Source organism: Stegostoma tigrinum, chromosome 33 (assembly GCF_030684315.1).
Source record: "Stegostoma tigrinum isolate sSteTig4 chromosome 33, sSteTig4.hap1, whole genome shotgun sequence".
Classification (NCBI taxonomy): domain Eukaryota; kingdom Metazoa; phylum Chordata; class Chondrichthyes; order Orectolobiformes; family Stegostomatidae; genus Stegostoma; species Stegostoma tigrinum.
Genome location: NC_081386.1, coordinates 22,434,967 through 22,452,121, shown reverse-complemented (window position 1 = coordinate 22,452,121; position 17,155 = coordinate 22,434,967). Strand labels below are relative to the sequence as shown.

The following is a 17,155-nucleotide window of genomic DNA, read 5'->3' as shown; positions in this document are numbered from 1 at the left end:
ATATCTGACATTTGCCTTGGCTCTTTTGATAATAGTAATGTCTCCACCTATGAGCCAGAAGACTAGGGTTCAAGTCCCACCCGCTCTAGAGGTATGCGTGAACATACCTGGCTAGGTTGATTTAAAGGAAAAGTCTATCTGGACACTAGCAGAGCTCCATTCTAACAGGACTGTTAGTATTCTTGCCTGGCAGTCACCAGACAACATGAACAGGAGGGATCTAACCACAATGTGCACTGCAGATATTGACCTGGGTAGTAACTGGGTGAGATTCACATTTAAAAACATGTAGATCCTTAGTTGTAAATTGATATCTTATCTCAGCAGGCATTGGTTTCTCACGAGAAATGATCGAGTCCTATTACCATTGCAATGACATATTAAAAGCTTATGGTTGTAAGTGCCAACTGATGAATTCCTTGTTATAATCTCGTATTAGACAAATGATACCTATTGATCAAGCTGCTTAAAGCTGGTCTAGATATGACTTCGACATTGTCACAGAGAAGACAAGAAAGCTATCACGAAAGACAGGTGCCAGGTGTGATAGGAATGGCAGCTTCTCTTCTTCCTGTTCAGAAAATTGTAGGATCCTTCTCTAGAGGCTTATGCACAAAATTCAGATGGACACTGTTGTGTCATTCTGGGAGGGTCCAGTACTGGTGAAGTTGTTGTATTTCAAATGAGCTAGTGAAGGTGAGGTTCTGCCATACTAGATAGGACATTAAAATCTCATTGTGTTGTTTCAAACAACAGGGAATTGTGGAGTTTTCTGAAGAAGGGTCTAGGCCAGAAATGTCAGTTTTCCTGCTCCTCTGATGCTGCTTGGCCTGCTGTGTTCATCCAGCTCTACACCTTGTTATCTCTTGTGGAGTATTAATGCTTTGTTTTCTTGAAAATGTTTTGATTAAAACTATTGTTTTGAAAAAAAAATTCCGTCTTTTTTTGCTGTCAGCTTTAGGTGGAATTTATTTTTTCTTCTTTTTAATTCACTTTTCATCCTTCAATTGATAAGGAAGTTAGCATTCCACCAGCCACTTCCAGGTTTGAAGTCTCATTAACAATTGTTATTCTGACTGGTTAAACAATGACAGAGCTTCTTGCCCTGTTCACATACCCCTTAGATGTAGGATTTCATCTGAATAGTTAAACCAAGAGAGAGTAGCTTACAGTACTTTCAAAAGATCACACAATATAAATGAAGATGCTTAAATCTAAAAATCGTGCCAGTCATTCAATGCTTGTGGTAAATTCTGAACCTGTATCTCCTTCATATTTGTGAAGCCTTGCTGCGGAAAATTTACTACAATATTGACTTCACAAAAAAGTTCTTATTGGCTTAAAGTACTTCTGGAAATGAAAAGGTTATGAAAGTTGCTATGTGAATGCAAACCTTTAAACAGCTGTAAGGCTTATATCACCTGATTGCCACCACTGCCAGATAGTTGTACTGGTATCAATCTGTAGCAGCTGATGATTCGGGTAGTTTGCTGTTACCAATTCTAAACTGCTCAGATACTCGATGACATATCTAGGAGTGCTCTGGGCCCAGAGGCATGGGATCAAGTCCTTCCTGCTCCAGATGTGTGTAATAACATTTCTGAACAGATTGATTAGGAACAAAAGAATTGCATAACCCTCGCCGGGCTCTTGTGGTGCAATGGTAGTTATCCTACCTTTGAACCAGGAGGCCAGGGTTCAAGTCCCATCTTATAACATCTCTGAGTAGGTTGATTTGAGAATAACCCTGGTTGGACTCTTGTGGTACAATGGTAATGATATTGTTCCTACCTCTGGGCCAGGTGGCCTGTGTTCAAGTCCTACCTGCTCCAGGGCCGTGTCATAACTAGTCTGGATACATTCATTCAACTACCTATTACATGATTCCTCCCTCCATCCCTATCTTTCCCTCACTTTTGGTGTTACTGCATTGTCCCTGATAGGCTTTGCATGCAAATTGATAATTATTTGGAAACACAGGTGATTTAATGGTGGTGAATAAAGGTGAAGAGTAACATAGGTGATTTGGTGCTAGAAAAAAACTGTTCAGTGGTGCATGAAAGCACTTCTGGACATAAAAGAAAATTTGCATGACAGCTATAGGTATAATTAACATTAGCCAGTAAGGCCCAGTTATAGTTGTCAAGAGCCGGATAAGTCATGTCTATCTCCATCAAAACCTTCTGCAAAACTAGCTCTTTCCACACACAAAGGTTGAATGCAGCAAATGCAATTACATTGTTAATTCATTCAGTACTATTATCTTACGTAACAGAAAGCAAATGATACCTAAATCCTGTTTGTGGACTATAACTCAAAGAGATTTGGTCTTTTACAATCTATTTACAATCTGTCTTCAAACTAGGTGCATAAATTGATACTAAAACAGCAATTGCTGGGAAACTTCTGGTCACCCTGCTTTAGAAAGGATGTTGTGAAACTTGCGAGGATTCAGAAAAGATTTTCAGGACTGTTGCTAGGATTCGAGGGTTTGAGCTATTGGGAGAGGCTGAATAGACTGAGGCTATTTTCCTACAGCATAGGAGGCTGGGGGTAACCTTTCACAGGTTTATGAAATTATGAGGATCATGGATGGGTGAACAGCCAAGGTCTTTTCCTTGGGGTAGAGGAGAGTAAAACTAGAGGGCATAGGTTTAAGGTGAAGGGGAAAGAGTTAGAACGGACCTCAGGGGCAGCTTTATCACACAGAGGGTGGTGTGTGTATAGAAGGAGCTGCCAGAGGAAGTGGTGGAGACTGGTAAGATTACAACATTTAAAAGGCATCTGTATGGATATTTGAATAGGAAGGGTTTAGAGGGATATGGGCCAAATGCTGGCAAATGACATTAGTTTTATCAAGGATACCTGGTCAACATGGATGTGTTGGACCAAAGGGTCTGTTTCCATGCTGTACAGCTCTCTGACTCTATAACTAAGCAGGTCTGGTAGCAGCTGTGGAGAGAAAGCAGAGTTAACATTTCAGGTCCAGTGACCCTTCCATAAAACTGGACCCAAAGCGTTAACTCTGTTTTCTTTCCACAGATGCTGCCAGACCTGCTGAATTTTCCCAGCAATTTCTGTTTTTGTTTCTGATTTCCAGTATCAGCAGTTCTCTGTTTTATTTTTGAAATTAATACGACTTGTAGAAGTGAGCTCACCACCTGCTTTGAGTTTTACTGTGATTCTTGGCCCGCTGCAAATAATTATCAAAGTTGGCTTTGGTTTGTTGATACTTAATTCACAATGATACTAAATAAAAGAATATTAAGCTTTCCAATTCAAAACTTGGATTTCAGCTCTTTAAAATCGGTCAAGTAAACCCTCGTGATGAAATGCAATATTACTTGCAGTTCCCAAATTATTGAGTCCCATAATATATTCTTTCAGATTATTTACCATTCTGTGAGCACATTTCATCATGTTAATTACTGAATTGACTTTAGAAATAGCCACTTGGTGCTGTAGATTAAACTAAAAGCCCTTCCCCCATACTTAATTCCTCATGTATTACATGTATAATGATAAACTAAAGATGTTTGTGATCTGGTTTGTTTTGTTTAATCTATATTTCAAGCCATTCTGCTGCCATGTGGTATGACAAATTCCACTGTAATGCAGGCTGTTTCAGTAAAATCAACTCGTGTATGTGTGTGTGTGTGTGGGGGGTGGGTGGGGGCGGGGGTGGGGTGTGTGCATGTGCGCACATATGTGTATGTATGTGTGTGTAGGTATATGTGTGCATGTACGCGCACATGTGTGTATGTGTGTGCACACACATGTGTATGTGGGTGTGTGCATGCGTGTGTGTGTATTTGCATATGCATGTGCATGTTGGCATGTGCATGTGCGTGTGTGTAAGAAGGACAGGGATGAGGATGTTGCTTGGTGGCACAGTATCTCCAGGTGCAAATATGCTTGACATTTTAACTTTTGTAGCTGTGTGAGTGAATTTGGCTGCAACATTCCAAAACCACTCAAGAACTTGGATATTTTGGCATGAAGAAAGCCACTTATTTCACATAGCCCACTCTGTCATGCAAGCTCCATTTTAAGAGATGAATGTTTACTTTTATCTGAAAATGCCAGGATGGGTGAATTTGATTATTAGCAGATTCAGAGGTAATTTTCAGAAACTAATTGGATATTCATTTGAAAAGTAAAGATTTGCATGGCTACGTAGACTGATTTGGACTGTGGAACAGATTGGGTGACTCTTTCAGAGAGTCAGAATGGACACAATGGGCTGGATGGCTTAATTCTGTGTTGCATAATGCTGTGATCCTATATCCCTTCATCCTCTTGAATTAAAGCTGGAAGCATGGTAGGCCTTTGCATTCAAGAGGCAATTGGTCCATGGCCCCTCATGCAATGGAGGGATTGTGGGATGACGGACAGCTTGATCTGTTGCTCTATCTTCTCAGGTTCAAAGAGGGAACTGATGGTCTGGCTTTGGGAAGCTTCATAACAAAAATGAGGGTCGAAAGATGAATCTAAGCCTATTTTTACCTCAGATGGTCCATCTAAAATATTCCTTGGGATGCTTTCACTGAATTTCAGACATTTTTATAAAGAAGTCTCACACTATCTTCAACATAAATTTGATGAGCACTATAATATGTGTACTGATAATGACCTATCTGGATGCAACATTAAGCTGTCAAATGTTTTCCAAACATTGACAATGATATAAACAGCAAAATCGAAGTGTGAAGGAAAACAAAACTTAAACAATTCCATTCCATTAACAGAAGCCAATAAAAGGTTGTTGGGATGGTTTGCAGCTCAGTCCTTGATATTCTGGTTTCTCCTGAGAATACCCATTATCTGACACATGAGGCAGGCCAAGGTCAGCTATCTATAGCGTGGGATATTAATAACACATCAGCAGAGGCTGTGGTCACAGTTAGTGGTTCGAAAGACTGTAAACAAGCAGCTCAAAACAGAAGAGTTCAAAGGCTTCAGTTGCCTTTATAGTTACTGGTTGCTGAATTTTGAACAAGTTCTAATTCAACTCAAAGAATCTGGTGAGTAGGTGATAATTGTGAATAACACAGAACTGACTGGGCGATGCATCCACAGATAGGTTATGTGCGTGTGAAAGTGGAGAATGAGCTTTTCACTGTCAAGAAGCACATGCTGATTGAAAGCAGTGACTACTTCAGGGCTCTCTTTGCGTCAGGCATGCGGGAGTGCACCCAGGAGGAGATCCAGCTGCATGAGCTAACAGCTCGTGGCTTTAATGTCATGTTGGAAGTTCTAAAAGAGGACCAACCTACTCTGGACAGTGACGGAATTCTTGATGCCATTGAATGTGCAGCCTTCCTGCTAGTGAAGCCTCTGACGCGGCATCTCATTCACACAATCAATTCAAGTAACTGCATCCTGATGCTCCAGGCTGCAGCCACATTTGGGTTAATTGACTTGGTTCATGCTTCAGCCTTGTTTATTAGGGATGTTTACACAAATATAAGGCAAGATCTGAGCTTCTTAGCCGAAGATCAGTTGGATTATATTGAATCCCTATCTCCTAGTACATTTGTGGCCGTGGCCACTCACTTCCCTTCGGAGCACTACCTGGATGACATTTCTAGAACCATTTGTTATTTGGACGAAACGGGCAATCATTGGACACCCTTGACTATGTTACCAGATAAAGCCAGCACGTCTCTCGCTGGCATTGCTGTGCTCAACAACAATATCTACATCGTCGGAGGGGTGGATGGACTGAGCAACCAGATTGTAAAGCCTACTTTTTGCTATGATACTGAAAGAAACAGCTGGAGTGAATTTGCAAGTCTTCAGCATCCTCGTTACAATCTGACATTGATAGGACAAGACGGTTGCTTGTTTGCCATGGGAGGGATGTGCAGGAATGTAGTTCTTGCCACTGTCGAAAAGTATCATGTGGCATCTAACACATGGTCCTTAGCTGCACATCTGCCTCGCCCTGGAGCAGGTATAGCCTGCGCCCGCACAATGGGCAGGATCTTTGTGTGTCTTTGGCTACCATTGGACACCACGGATATCTACGAGTACAGGACCCATAGAGACGACTGGCTGCTTGTAACCACTCTAAAACGCCAGCAAAGCTATGGCCATTGCATGGTTGCACACAATGACAATCTGTACGTTATGAGAAATGGACCAGCAGATGATTTCTTGAGGTGCATGATCGATTGCTTCAATCTGACGAGGCAACAATGGACTGCATTGATTGGTCAGTACGTGAACAGCAGAGGTGCACTTTTTACAGCAGCCGTCAGAGGGGACACCGTTTTTACAGTAAACCGAACGTTAACTTTGATTTATAACATCCAGGAAGATAAATGGAAGCCAGAAAAGGAAGGGGCCGGATTTCCTCGAAGTGGTTCTATGCACACTTTCTTACTGAGGCTGCCAAAGAACAGATTGACTGCTTTAAAGCAAAACTAAATTCGGGAAGTGATTTGGAATGCTCCCTGGAGTACTCTTCATTCTAGAAACTGATAATGTAGGAGTGGGGAAAGAGCATCCTGCAAATAAAAGTCAATTAATTGTTGAGAATCATTTATAGAACCCACTCAAATGATATTCATCATTAACTCGTCCAGGAATGAAAGTGGTTGTGCAATTATCTCAATGAGGAATCAGTCCATTTCCTTTTGCTGAATGTTTCAATTAAGTCATCGTTCGTGGAGACAGAAGGCAATTCAGTCCACAAGTCTTTGAGATAGAAAGTTCTCAATTTGCTCAGATTAAAATCCTGTCTGCTGATTTTCTACACCAAGGGAATGTGAATGCTAGATGATTATTGAAGGTTATTATCGAGAAAACTAAGATCACAAATACAGATTTGATTGAAATTAAAGCCAATCAGTTCGTTATATAGTCATGTCTGCCTTCCATGACTAGCCAGCACATTTCAAATGTTACACCAGAGTACTAAAACAAAGGTGGAATCTTAAAGGGATCTGAGCAACATGGTGAAATTTGTGGCAGAGTTGGATGTAAACAATGGTGAGGTCTACCTTAGTAATGGGAGCTTCTTGCTACATCATTTACGCTTTTGCATAAAGCATGTTACTTACGAGGTAGCGAGTTGCCAGTTGAACGAGATCATAGCAAATGCCTTATTAATGCTGCAACTTACGTCATTAATAGTCAGCTTCCGGATCTTCCCAAAATAACAGACATGCTCAACGTGGAAGTCAGAGCAGGTTCCTGGTGACTTCAGCTCGCTACTGGCTCTAAGGAGCGTGAATGTTGCCCTGTATCAAACAGTATCTCAGGGCGTGATGCGTGGGCATCAGCTACACGCACCTCTCGTTCAAAAACATTGGATTGCACGCTAGCCAATCCCTGACAGCCTTCACAACACCTCACACTTACTTGTGCGATGCTCAGGAAGCACAGACCTACATTCCAGGCACACCAGCAACCAACATAGCAAGGCACTGTAGGGTTACAGGAAGTCCCGATATACAAAAGTCTGATTTATGAACGCTTGTACCCACGAACTCAATCCCACACACAATTGTCGGATAAAGACCTGAAATATTTCTTATACTTACAAATTGCTGCTTTCCATTTCCAGCATTGTGTTCCGTCTTGCGCACAAATCGACTGTGAATGGACTCCAGAACGAAACTTGTCCAAATCCCGAACCTGTCTGTACTTCATGCTGAGCCCGCAACTCAGAGCTGCTTGCTTTCTCTCGGTGCATACTCACTGAGCGGCTACCTCCATGCCTGCAGCATCCTCGCTTTGCCTTTTCTGTTAATGTGTTGGTAACAGTGCCAAAAGCCTTCAGTGTCACTGTATCGACATGTTCTTTAGTGCAGACGCACACAAACTCCATTGCTGCATTCGTTGGTGCTCTATATCAGTTGGCAAAGTGAAAGGAAGATGAGGCACCTTGACCTTACTCCAGGTGCCCCTTTTTCCTCAAGAAGACAAGGCAGTGCCAGTAGGTGCCCAATGCCAGAAGAACCAATATGTTTCCTCTTGTCACTGCAGAGGTGCCCTCCCTCTCCACCTCTAAGTTGCCTGCGGGAGTTAAAGCCCTAAAGTCTGAGCCTGCCTCTGGGCACCACACCCTCAGCATATCTGGACCCTCCAGTTACAAAGTGCCCCCTGCCAAGGTCACTAGCTCAAAACACCAAGGCCAACAGATTCCAGTGTAGGGCAGGGTCTTTCCAGCCCAGCTATAGACCCTGGACTGCACCTGGATGTAGTGAGAGAGCAAGGAGAAAGACAGAGAGCACATAGGTGGCAGGGGTAGCACTTCGTTGTAGATACATTTATCCCATTTGTAAATATATTTTCACTTTTCATCATCACTTGGAGAAAATGTCATTTTATCAGCAACTATAAGAAAGAGGTAAAGTGCCTTTCCATCCCGCATTGTTCTAAATCTGTGTGAATTTTAGCTATCCTTTCAATAGCACGCACACTAGCATGAAGCTTTCAGTGATTGAAAGAGAGAGCATTGGATGTGGTGAAGGCTTTCATCTGTTTGTAACCTCAACTGTTATTGAACAGCTTGAACTACACAGAAAAATCGAAGAGTTAAGCTGTATTTGTATTTAGGATTTTACAGAGGAGTCTGGCCTCTGTAGCATCAATACCTTTACAGCCAATGAAAGATGAATTCACACAACTGGGTTCCTTTGAGCAAGGTGGATAATTAAGTGCTGCTTGTGTTGCTTTGGCAGATGCTGCTGTGCTGTCGGACATTGAAAGTACTGTTCTATTCTCATATTCCTACTCAGGACAATACTGCAGCGCCGTGGATCTCATCGTCCATCGCAGAGACGCAAAGCCAATTCTCCAGAGCAGAGATACAAAGGATCCTGTGGTGTCCTTTGTCTGCACAGGACTGATACAATCACCCCTGCCCCACCTCAATTTGATTTGCATGGAAACCTGATGTGGAAGAGACAGCTTATGGCTCTCGTTGTCTCAGTTGTCACAGGTGTTGCATTGCTGATATGCTGGACATTGTGGTGTGGTATCTGACTACAACTTCTAAATCGTGTAGAGTGCCACGGCCCCTCTGTTATTTACACCTACGTCCATGGAAGGTCAGCGACTGTAGCTCTCTTGCATCTTCACCACATTATGAATGCCCCTATGACTGGAAACATTGCTCCACATTCCCTGGAGGGTGATGCTGGTCCTGGCTTACAGACTGTTATGCTCCTCATCTATTTGTGTGAATACTCCTAGTGAGGCAGACACAGCGATGGCCAGAGCATCACTGCCTGGATCCAATGGGGACAGTTCCAATGAGCCTATGTGCACAATATCCAAAACAAAACAGCTGTTCAGTAATGGGATCATTTAGCAGTCTCAGTCACACAAATAACATTCAGACAGCATCCCCCATACATGGACATGGAGACCCCAGGCAAGGAGGCTAATGGGATGCCTCTGCATGGACCTCGCACATTGTTGGCCTTTATCAGGTGGGTGTTGTTAAAGCCATTTGGTACAAGATACAGTACAAGATGATATGTGTGAGAATAATAATGAGATCCTCACACCCCACTGCCAAACCATCCCCCATTCCCAGGAAAGGCAGCATTGCATACTGGGTAATGAGGTGGATGTTTTATGGTGCAAGGCGTGAAATGAGCAGCTCCTGCACCTTGTGCTACCAATGGAACCGCGGAAGCTGAGTGTAATTTCTGAAACGGAGGTGAATCTTTACAATCCATATGACATGACTTGTGGCTCATAGCCGTTAGTATGATTGAATCAAAATTTGGATGATGTGGTCAAGATTGCCTCTGGTCAGGATTTTTAGTCAACACAGTAGGTCAATGCATGATGATCACATAGGGCTTTGTATGATAACAAACATTTTCTCTTGGACTGTGACAGCATCTGTTTAATGGTATTGTCTTTTATAGAGTCATAGAATCATACAGTTATACAGCACAGAAACAGACCCTTCAGTCCAACTCATCTGTGCTGACCAGTTATCTTAAATTAATCCAGCCCCATTTGCCAGCATTTAGCCTATATCCCTATAAACCCTTCCTATTCATGTGCCCATCCAGATGGCTATTGACTTGTATCCATGCCCTCCATGATGTTGTAAACCTCCTTAAGGTCACTCCTCAGCCTCTGATGCTCCAGGAAAATGGATCCAGCCTATTCAGCCAATACCTGTAGCTCAAACCCTCCAACTGCGGGGACATCCTTTAAATCTTTTCTGAACCATTTCACATTTTTCACATAGAGAAGCAGATTTCCCTTCCTCATAGGGAAAAAACATTCCGTTGGGTTTTGTGGGAAGAAGATGTCTACAGGTGATTGTTGCCCAAGGAGTGTGTCCTCAGATGTTGGAGATGGCAAGAGACCACAGGACTAAGCTGGAGCTACCAGGTACCTGCGCTGACTCGATGTCTAGGTTATCTGTGGGATAAAGTTAATATCAACGAAGCAAGGTCAGATAATAATAAAGTGCAAATATGTGTAAGTGAGACTCTCACCACTCACTAGTGAGGATTCCATCTTGCCATTCAAACTTTGAGTGAAAATTGGACTTTCTTTTCTCAAATGTCAAGAATCAAATTTTTACAATTTTGCTACTTTTTCTCAAATGATTTGCCATTATCCACGTCATTTAGTGGCTGAAAATTCTGCACATTCTTCCTGCCTGTATAGTTTAAAGTAAAATTACATCCCCGTATTCCAGTAGTCAGGTTTATCTTAAGGGCACGCCCTCTGTGAACTACATTTGTCAGTGTTTAGCTGTCCTTCAGTTTAGAATTTACTGGATTATTCATGCGTATTAAATTTGTGGTCAGAACTTGCAACACTTTCTGCGAATGAAGAAAAAGCAAGAAGAACCAGCTTCTTCATTGACTCTAAAAGTTATGCCATCCATTCATACAGAGGAGAACTGATCAGGCAGTGCTGCAGTTGAAATTATGAGTGTTCTTGTTTGATCCTGTTCAAATCCTTCATCCTTCCACTTCTCCACCAGCTCTGGGGAGATATCTCCATATATAGATTTCTGTCAGCCTTGCCAAATGAGCTGGATCTAAGCCCTGAATTTTTCAGCATGACATTTAAGATCATTTAAGAATCTGACTAGCAAAACTAAGCAGATTGAGGTTGAAGGTGCTGGTGATGTTGTCCCTCTCACTGCCATCTCTCATTTGGTAACATTCTAATTATAGACAATCTGTTCCAATTGTACTGGTTGTTAACTTTTTAAGTGATGAGACCATTGAAATTTTCCATGATGATTCAGTCTTTGTTCAGTGGGCAGTAAGTTTCAAGCCTCTTGGAAAATGAGATGTCAGTACTCCTCATCAATTCATGCCTGTATTAATTTTAGTTGTATTTGTTTTGAATAGTTTCATTGTTATAAAGGCCAAGACACCATTTGTCTTTAATTTATAGGCCTCATTTCAGCAAGAATTGTTAATATATTCCCTAATTTGATGATTTGTTCTGCAGGACATGGTTCTCATTTTTAAATTGATTGGCAGGGTCCATTAACTTATCATCATTGGGATAGTTTGCACCTACAAGTCTATGTTTCCTGCTGTCCCTGCACTGCTTAGTCACCAGAAAATCAGTAGCAGCCAATCCAGAGCAGAAACCCCTGTACATTTTAACAGATAGTTTTCTGTTTTGAATATGATGTGGAGGTGCCAGTGTTGGCCTAAGGTGGACAAAATCAGAAGTCACACAACACACAACACAACACCAGGTTATAGTCACAAGCTTTTGGAGCACTGCTGCTTTGTCAGGTGAGCTCACTTCACCTGATGAATGGGGAGGTGGTGACCTAGTGGTATTATCGCTGGACTGTTAATCTACAGACCCAGATAACGTTCTGGAACTCAGGTTCAAATCCCACCATGGCAGATAGTGAAGTTTGAATTCAATAAAATATCTGGAATTAAGAATCTAATGATGACCAGGAATCCATTGTTGGAAAAGCCCATCTGGTTTAATAATGCCCTTTAGGGAAGGAAACTGCTATCCTCATCTAATCTGGCCTACATGTGACTCCAAACCCACAACAATCTGTTTGATTCTGAACTGCCCTCTGGGCAATTAGGGGTAAGCAATAATGCTGGCCCAGCCAGCTACACCCTCACCTTGTAAATAAATAGTAAAAATAATCTGGTGTTGTGTGACTTCTGACTTTGTCTCACATATGCTCAGGGACATCCTTTTTATTATGTCACAGAATCACAGAATCCCTACAGCGTGGAAACAAGCCCTTCGGCCCAACGGGCTGACCCTCAGACTATCTCCCTATAACCCACCTAACCTACACATCCCTGAACACTACGGGCAATTTAGCATGGCCAATCCACCTAGCTTTTACCTACTAGGAACATACAAATAAAAGCGGTTAAAAATTGTCTGCAATATTGGTATGTATGTGTTATTGACTGAACCTCACCATCTGTAGATGAGAGTGCTATCAGGGCACAGATTTGAGAACAGCCGTATTAAACACCCTCACATTGTGGGTAAAACTTTTTCACTCTGAATGCTAGAATTCCATCACTGTTGAAAGGAATCAGAATAAGAGACTTTCTGCCAACTGGAAAAATCACTCTACTGCCAATGTCAACTAATAACAGTCACAGCATTGTCTTATTACTCTTCTGGAACAATTCAGGCACTGATTCTTTTCTAAACTTCTATCTTTTTGAACTTACCATTTATTTCTAATTGGTGCGCACACACAAGCCGTTATTATTTCTTCACGTGTTTAGTAATGAATAAACTCATTCCTTTTGTTAATTCAAGAAAACCTATTTAAATTGGCTCCTTTTTAAACTTAAATTCATTTGTGTCCAGGAGAAAGGTATCCATCAGAAGAAAATTTTTTTAAGTTCACCTTGTTTTGATCAATGAGGGGAAATGATAGATGAATAAAGAAGGGAGCCAGATAACACATTAGGGAGCCCATCCAGAATCTGATCATAACCCATTAAATGTAGGGTTCACTTATATATATGTATATCTGAAAGTGCTGAATTCTGCCTTGTTCAATTAGATCACTGTTGGAAAATACAGAGACCGTGAGTGATGCGCCTTGGGCCTTGATCCTGTATCTAAGGATTTTGGAAAAATTTAGCCATAAACAGTATGGCCAGTGTTAATGTGCCCTCAGAAATAGACCCCTGTCCATAAACCTATTGCCATTAATACAGAGTATACCTGAGATTGTGAAGACCACTGCAACTCTCACTGCTGCCATTAAGGCACCATCCCTTCTGTTACAGTAAGATCCTATCTCTCCCATTACATTCATATGTAGATTAAGTGGCAATGAGACAGTCAGAGCAAGATAGGTGCAGAAATATAAATGGCCTGGACTTCCTGTCCTACAGGGCCATATAAATCTCCTCTTACAGACCACTTCACATACTATTATGAAAGAATGGTAAGTTGATGCCAGACAAATATTGGCTGTGCAGCATTTGATTCCAGGCTGTCCATTAAAATGATTCAATCCAAAGTAAAAATACTTTCCTCAAAGTGTGGAATAGCCACCGTGCACGCATCTAAATGTGATGCCTGCCTACCCGATGTCAGTCTTAATTCTGAATTGGGTTAAGCCGCCCGTGACCATTGCACATCAATTTGCTGTCCTGCATATACTGAGGATGTATAACCACCGCGAACTGCGGACTTGTTCTCTGCCCTTAGTACTGCCTCTCATGGGCAGTGGCTTGGAGATCTCACCAAAAATTCATATGGGAGACAAAAATAGCACATAAATGGCAATGAAACAAGGGGAAAAGGGAACAGATGGAGGTGAGGTTGAAGAGGGTAAAAACTAGGTGTGATTGCTTAGAGTAGCAGAGGAAGGAGACTAGTAGCATTCGACATAGTGTGGAGCTGGAGGAACACAGCAGATCAGGCAGCATCAGAGTTACAGGAATGTTGACGTTTTGGGTCAGAACCTTCCATCAGGACTGCCTGACCTGCTGTGTTCCTCCAGTTCCACACTGTATTGACTCCAACTCCGGCATCTGCACTCCTTGCTATCTCTGAGACATTGGCAGTGTTAACTGAAGGGGAATGAATAAAAGTGTGCGAGGATTATTTGAGGGAAGATCAACTGCATTTTGAACCATGGAGCAGGGAAGTAGACATGTTCCAGGGACAAAAATCAGGAATTAAGAGTCTATTGATAACCACGAATCCATTGGCTACTGTCAGAGAACCCATCTGGCTGACTAATGTCCTCTAACTGGGAGGGAAACTGCCATCCTTACCTGATCTGGCCTACATGTGACTCCAGACCCAAAGCAATGTGTTTGACTCCTAGCTGCCCTCTGGGCAATTAGAGATGAGTAATAAATGCTGCCTAGTTAGTATTGTCCTTATCCCATGAAAGAATGAAAATAAAAAAAACAAAGGTGGTGAAGAGTTGCCAGATTCTTCGGGGTGGTCTCCGTTTTTATGATGTAGGATGCCCTTGTGCCTACAGGCCTATGGAAGGACAACTGATGATTCATATAATGAGACAGCAATTCCATGCACAGTTGGAAAAGATTCCAATATTAAGTTGTTTCATGACAATTGTTCATTGGAAACGTGTTGAATGATAAAAATGTTCAATCTGACTTTATTTCAAACATTGAACTTTGCTCTAATGGTTTGAACAGGACTTAACAAAGAACAATATTTACTACTTTGCGCTTTGCAGCAAAAAAGCATTCCTTTTTATCTCCATCTCCTGCACAACATGTTTCCATAACCCAAATGGACAATTTCAGATTACAGTGACGTTAATGGACATGACTCCTGCCTGTGCTAATAGAGAGTGTTCACTGAATATTTGTTGTTGGAGCCAATAATGAAATTCCTCTGAGGCACAGCCAGCCTGATATAATCTGTAACCTTTACTGGCACCAATTCTGCAGAAGTTGAGTTACGGCAAACCATAAATTAAACCATACCGACGATGTGTGTGTGTGTCTGTGTGTGTGTGTGTGTGTGTGTGTGTGTTTGTGTGTGCGTGTGCATGTACTGGGGTGAAATTCTAGTTTCCATGGTTGCAGTTATTTCTAATTGAAAACATAGCTGTGCAAATTAAGATGGAAGCAGTTATGTAAAAGAACACTTTGTTAAATATCTTCAGGACCAATTCAAGAATGCAGCATATCCATTACCATAATTGCCAATAATGGCACTAATTGCTATCCAACATACTTTGGTTTTTCTTTAGCCTGATATTTTGAATTGTGGAGTTAGAAATAAAAGCTGGTGTAACTTTTTACATGTTCCTTTCTATGGCTTCTTAAAATTCGGTTGTTCAAGTGCTTTTTTCTGTTTTTTTTTTCTTTTTTTTGGAGGCTGTGAGTAACACAGATTGCACCCTTTCGTTGATGAGACTGGTAACAGTTGTGAACAGCCCTGGAGATAGAACTTCTGGAACATAACATTCCTGTTCCCCAGATTAGCACTGACAGCCGGTTGAATCATGCTGTCAGATCAGGCATCTTTTACAATGTACTTTTAACTTCCATTATTACTACTGACAGCTTGTATATAGGTAAAATGGTCTTTAAGCTGATAACCACCACCAATTCCTCAGGCTGGTGTGATATCAGGCCTTTTGATTTTCATTCTTCAAAGAGAGATACCAGAGGTAAAGATCACTGAGGTAACAGTTCCCAGATGTGTACTGGGAAGCCAGATGTTCTACCCTGCAAATACTCTCTGAATGTTCAGTTGCCTGATTAAGTGCATGTCCCAGTTCAAGCACAATGCAATTTCTTGGTGTTACATAGGGAATGTACTGCATGCACATAAATGGTGCCCAGACCTCAAAACACAATTTGGTTTGCTTGCACGACATTTGGAGAATAATGCTTTTGTATTTAACTAAAAACAATTTTTAAATTTCAAATAAGTGCTTTGGTCATAAAAAAATTACACAGACACAATCTCAACAGCAGTTCGATTCTGTACAGTCTTTACAAATGGAGAACAATCGTCTCAAGGCATTGCTTACTTATACAAGACTATATTTACACACACTTGAGGCATTGGGAGGGTCTGATAACTAATGGACCCCCTTTGTACTTCGGCAGAAGGATCTTTAACGGAGGTCTTTCCCCACTGTACCTTCGTAGGAGCTGCCCCTAGCTTTAACACGTCCCTCAGTATGTAGTTCTGGGCCTTAGAACGTGCCAGTCTGCACCACGCAGTTGAGGTCAACTCCTTGCTTGGGAGGACCAAGTTTTGGGCAGACCAATGAATGTCTTACACCAAGACGATGGTCCTCCAGGTGCAGTCAATGTTTGTCTTGGTGGGCATCCTGGGAAACAGACTGTAGAGAACAGAGTCCTGTGTCACAGAGCTGCTCGGGATGAACCTCAACAAAAACCACTGCATTTCTTTCCAGACGTCCTTTGCGAAGGCACATTCCAGAAGGAGATGCATGACCATCTTTACCCTAGCCTCCCACCTGTAGCTGCTTTGAGGACAGACTGTGGTGGTGCAGAGTGTCCAGGCATACATGGAGTTTCTCACCATCTGCTAAACAATGTTGTGGTGCTGGTTGAAAAGTTCTGGAGACGAGGCATTCTGCCAAATGACTTCGACAGCCTGCTCAGGGAACAACCCGACAGGATCTACCCTCTCCTTTTCCCACAAGGTCTTCAGGATGTTATGTGCGTACCGCTTGTGGTATTTAACTGAAAGCCAAATACTGTGGATTCTAGAAATTCAAAGCAAACATGTAGAATATTGGGTCTTCCAGTTGCTTGGCATTTCAATAAACCACCATGATCTCATGTAACATTTCTGTGCAGGGTTGGCTGCAATGTTTCAACAAAATGTAATGCAAGCTCAAGGAACAACACCTCAATTTCCTCTTAGACCCTTTACAGCTTCTAGGTCTCAATATACATTCCATAACTTCAGCAACTGACTGCATGATAATTGTACTCCATTTCCCTTCATTCACTCCCACATCAACAGTCTTGTTTTCTCCTCGTAGAAAGGACCTTTCTCTTCCTTTCATGCCTGTGTTGTTTGACAAAGTACCTAACGAGTTCTTTAAGATCTAATCAAAATTAATACAAGAAAGGCATGCACTTTATTATGAAACAAATTTATTAGTTTGAGAACCTGTTAGGTACTTTCAGCCTAACAACACCTTCACATATACCCA

The 17,155-nt window shown here is 41.8% G+C and overlaps 2 protein-coding genes across 2 annotated transcripts in view; one reads left to right on the top strand and one right to left on the bottom strand.

Moving 5' to 3' along the window:
* The window catches only part of LOC125467249 (dipeptidyl peptidase 8-like), a 108,646-nt gene extending 101,470 nt beyond the window's left edge, over positions 1–7,176 (bottom strand). The window contains exon 1 of the mRNA XM_048562833.2: positions 7,130–7,176. The gene's annotated coding sequence lies outside the window, so the exon portion shown is untranslated. The remainder of the gene's footprint in view (positions 1–7,129) is intronic.
* kbtbd13a (kelch repeat and BTB domain containing 13a) lies at positions 5,068–16,046 on the top strand. The gene is made up of 2 exons (XM_048562573.2): positions 5,068–6,407; positions 15,920–16,046. The coding sequence occupies exons 1-2, from the start codon at positions 5,068–5,070 to the stop codon at positions 16,044–16,046; spliced, it is 1,467 nt and encodes a 488-aa protein (XP_048418530.2).
* The last annotated feature ends 1,109 nt before the right edge of the window (positions 16,047–17,155 follow it).

Excerpts from the sequence above, each read along its gene's own strand:
- kbtbd13a (XM_048562573.2), top strand. The coding sequence starts at position 5,068 with ATGCATCCACAGATAGGTTATGTGCGTGTGAAAGTGGAGAATGAGCTT. Across the intron at positions 6,408-15,919 it reads CTGAGGCTGCCAAAGAACAG|ACAATCTCAACAGCAGTTCG; the intron begins ATTGACTGCTTT and ends AATTACACAGAC.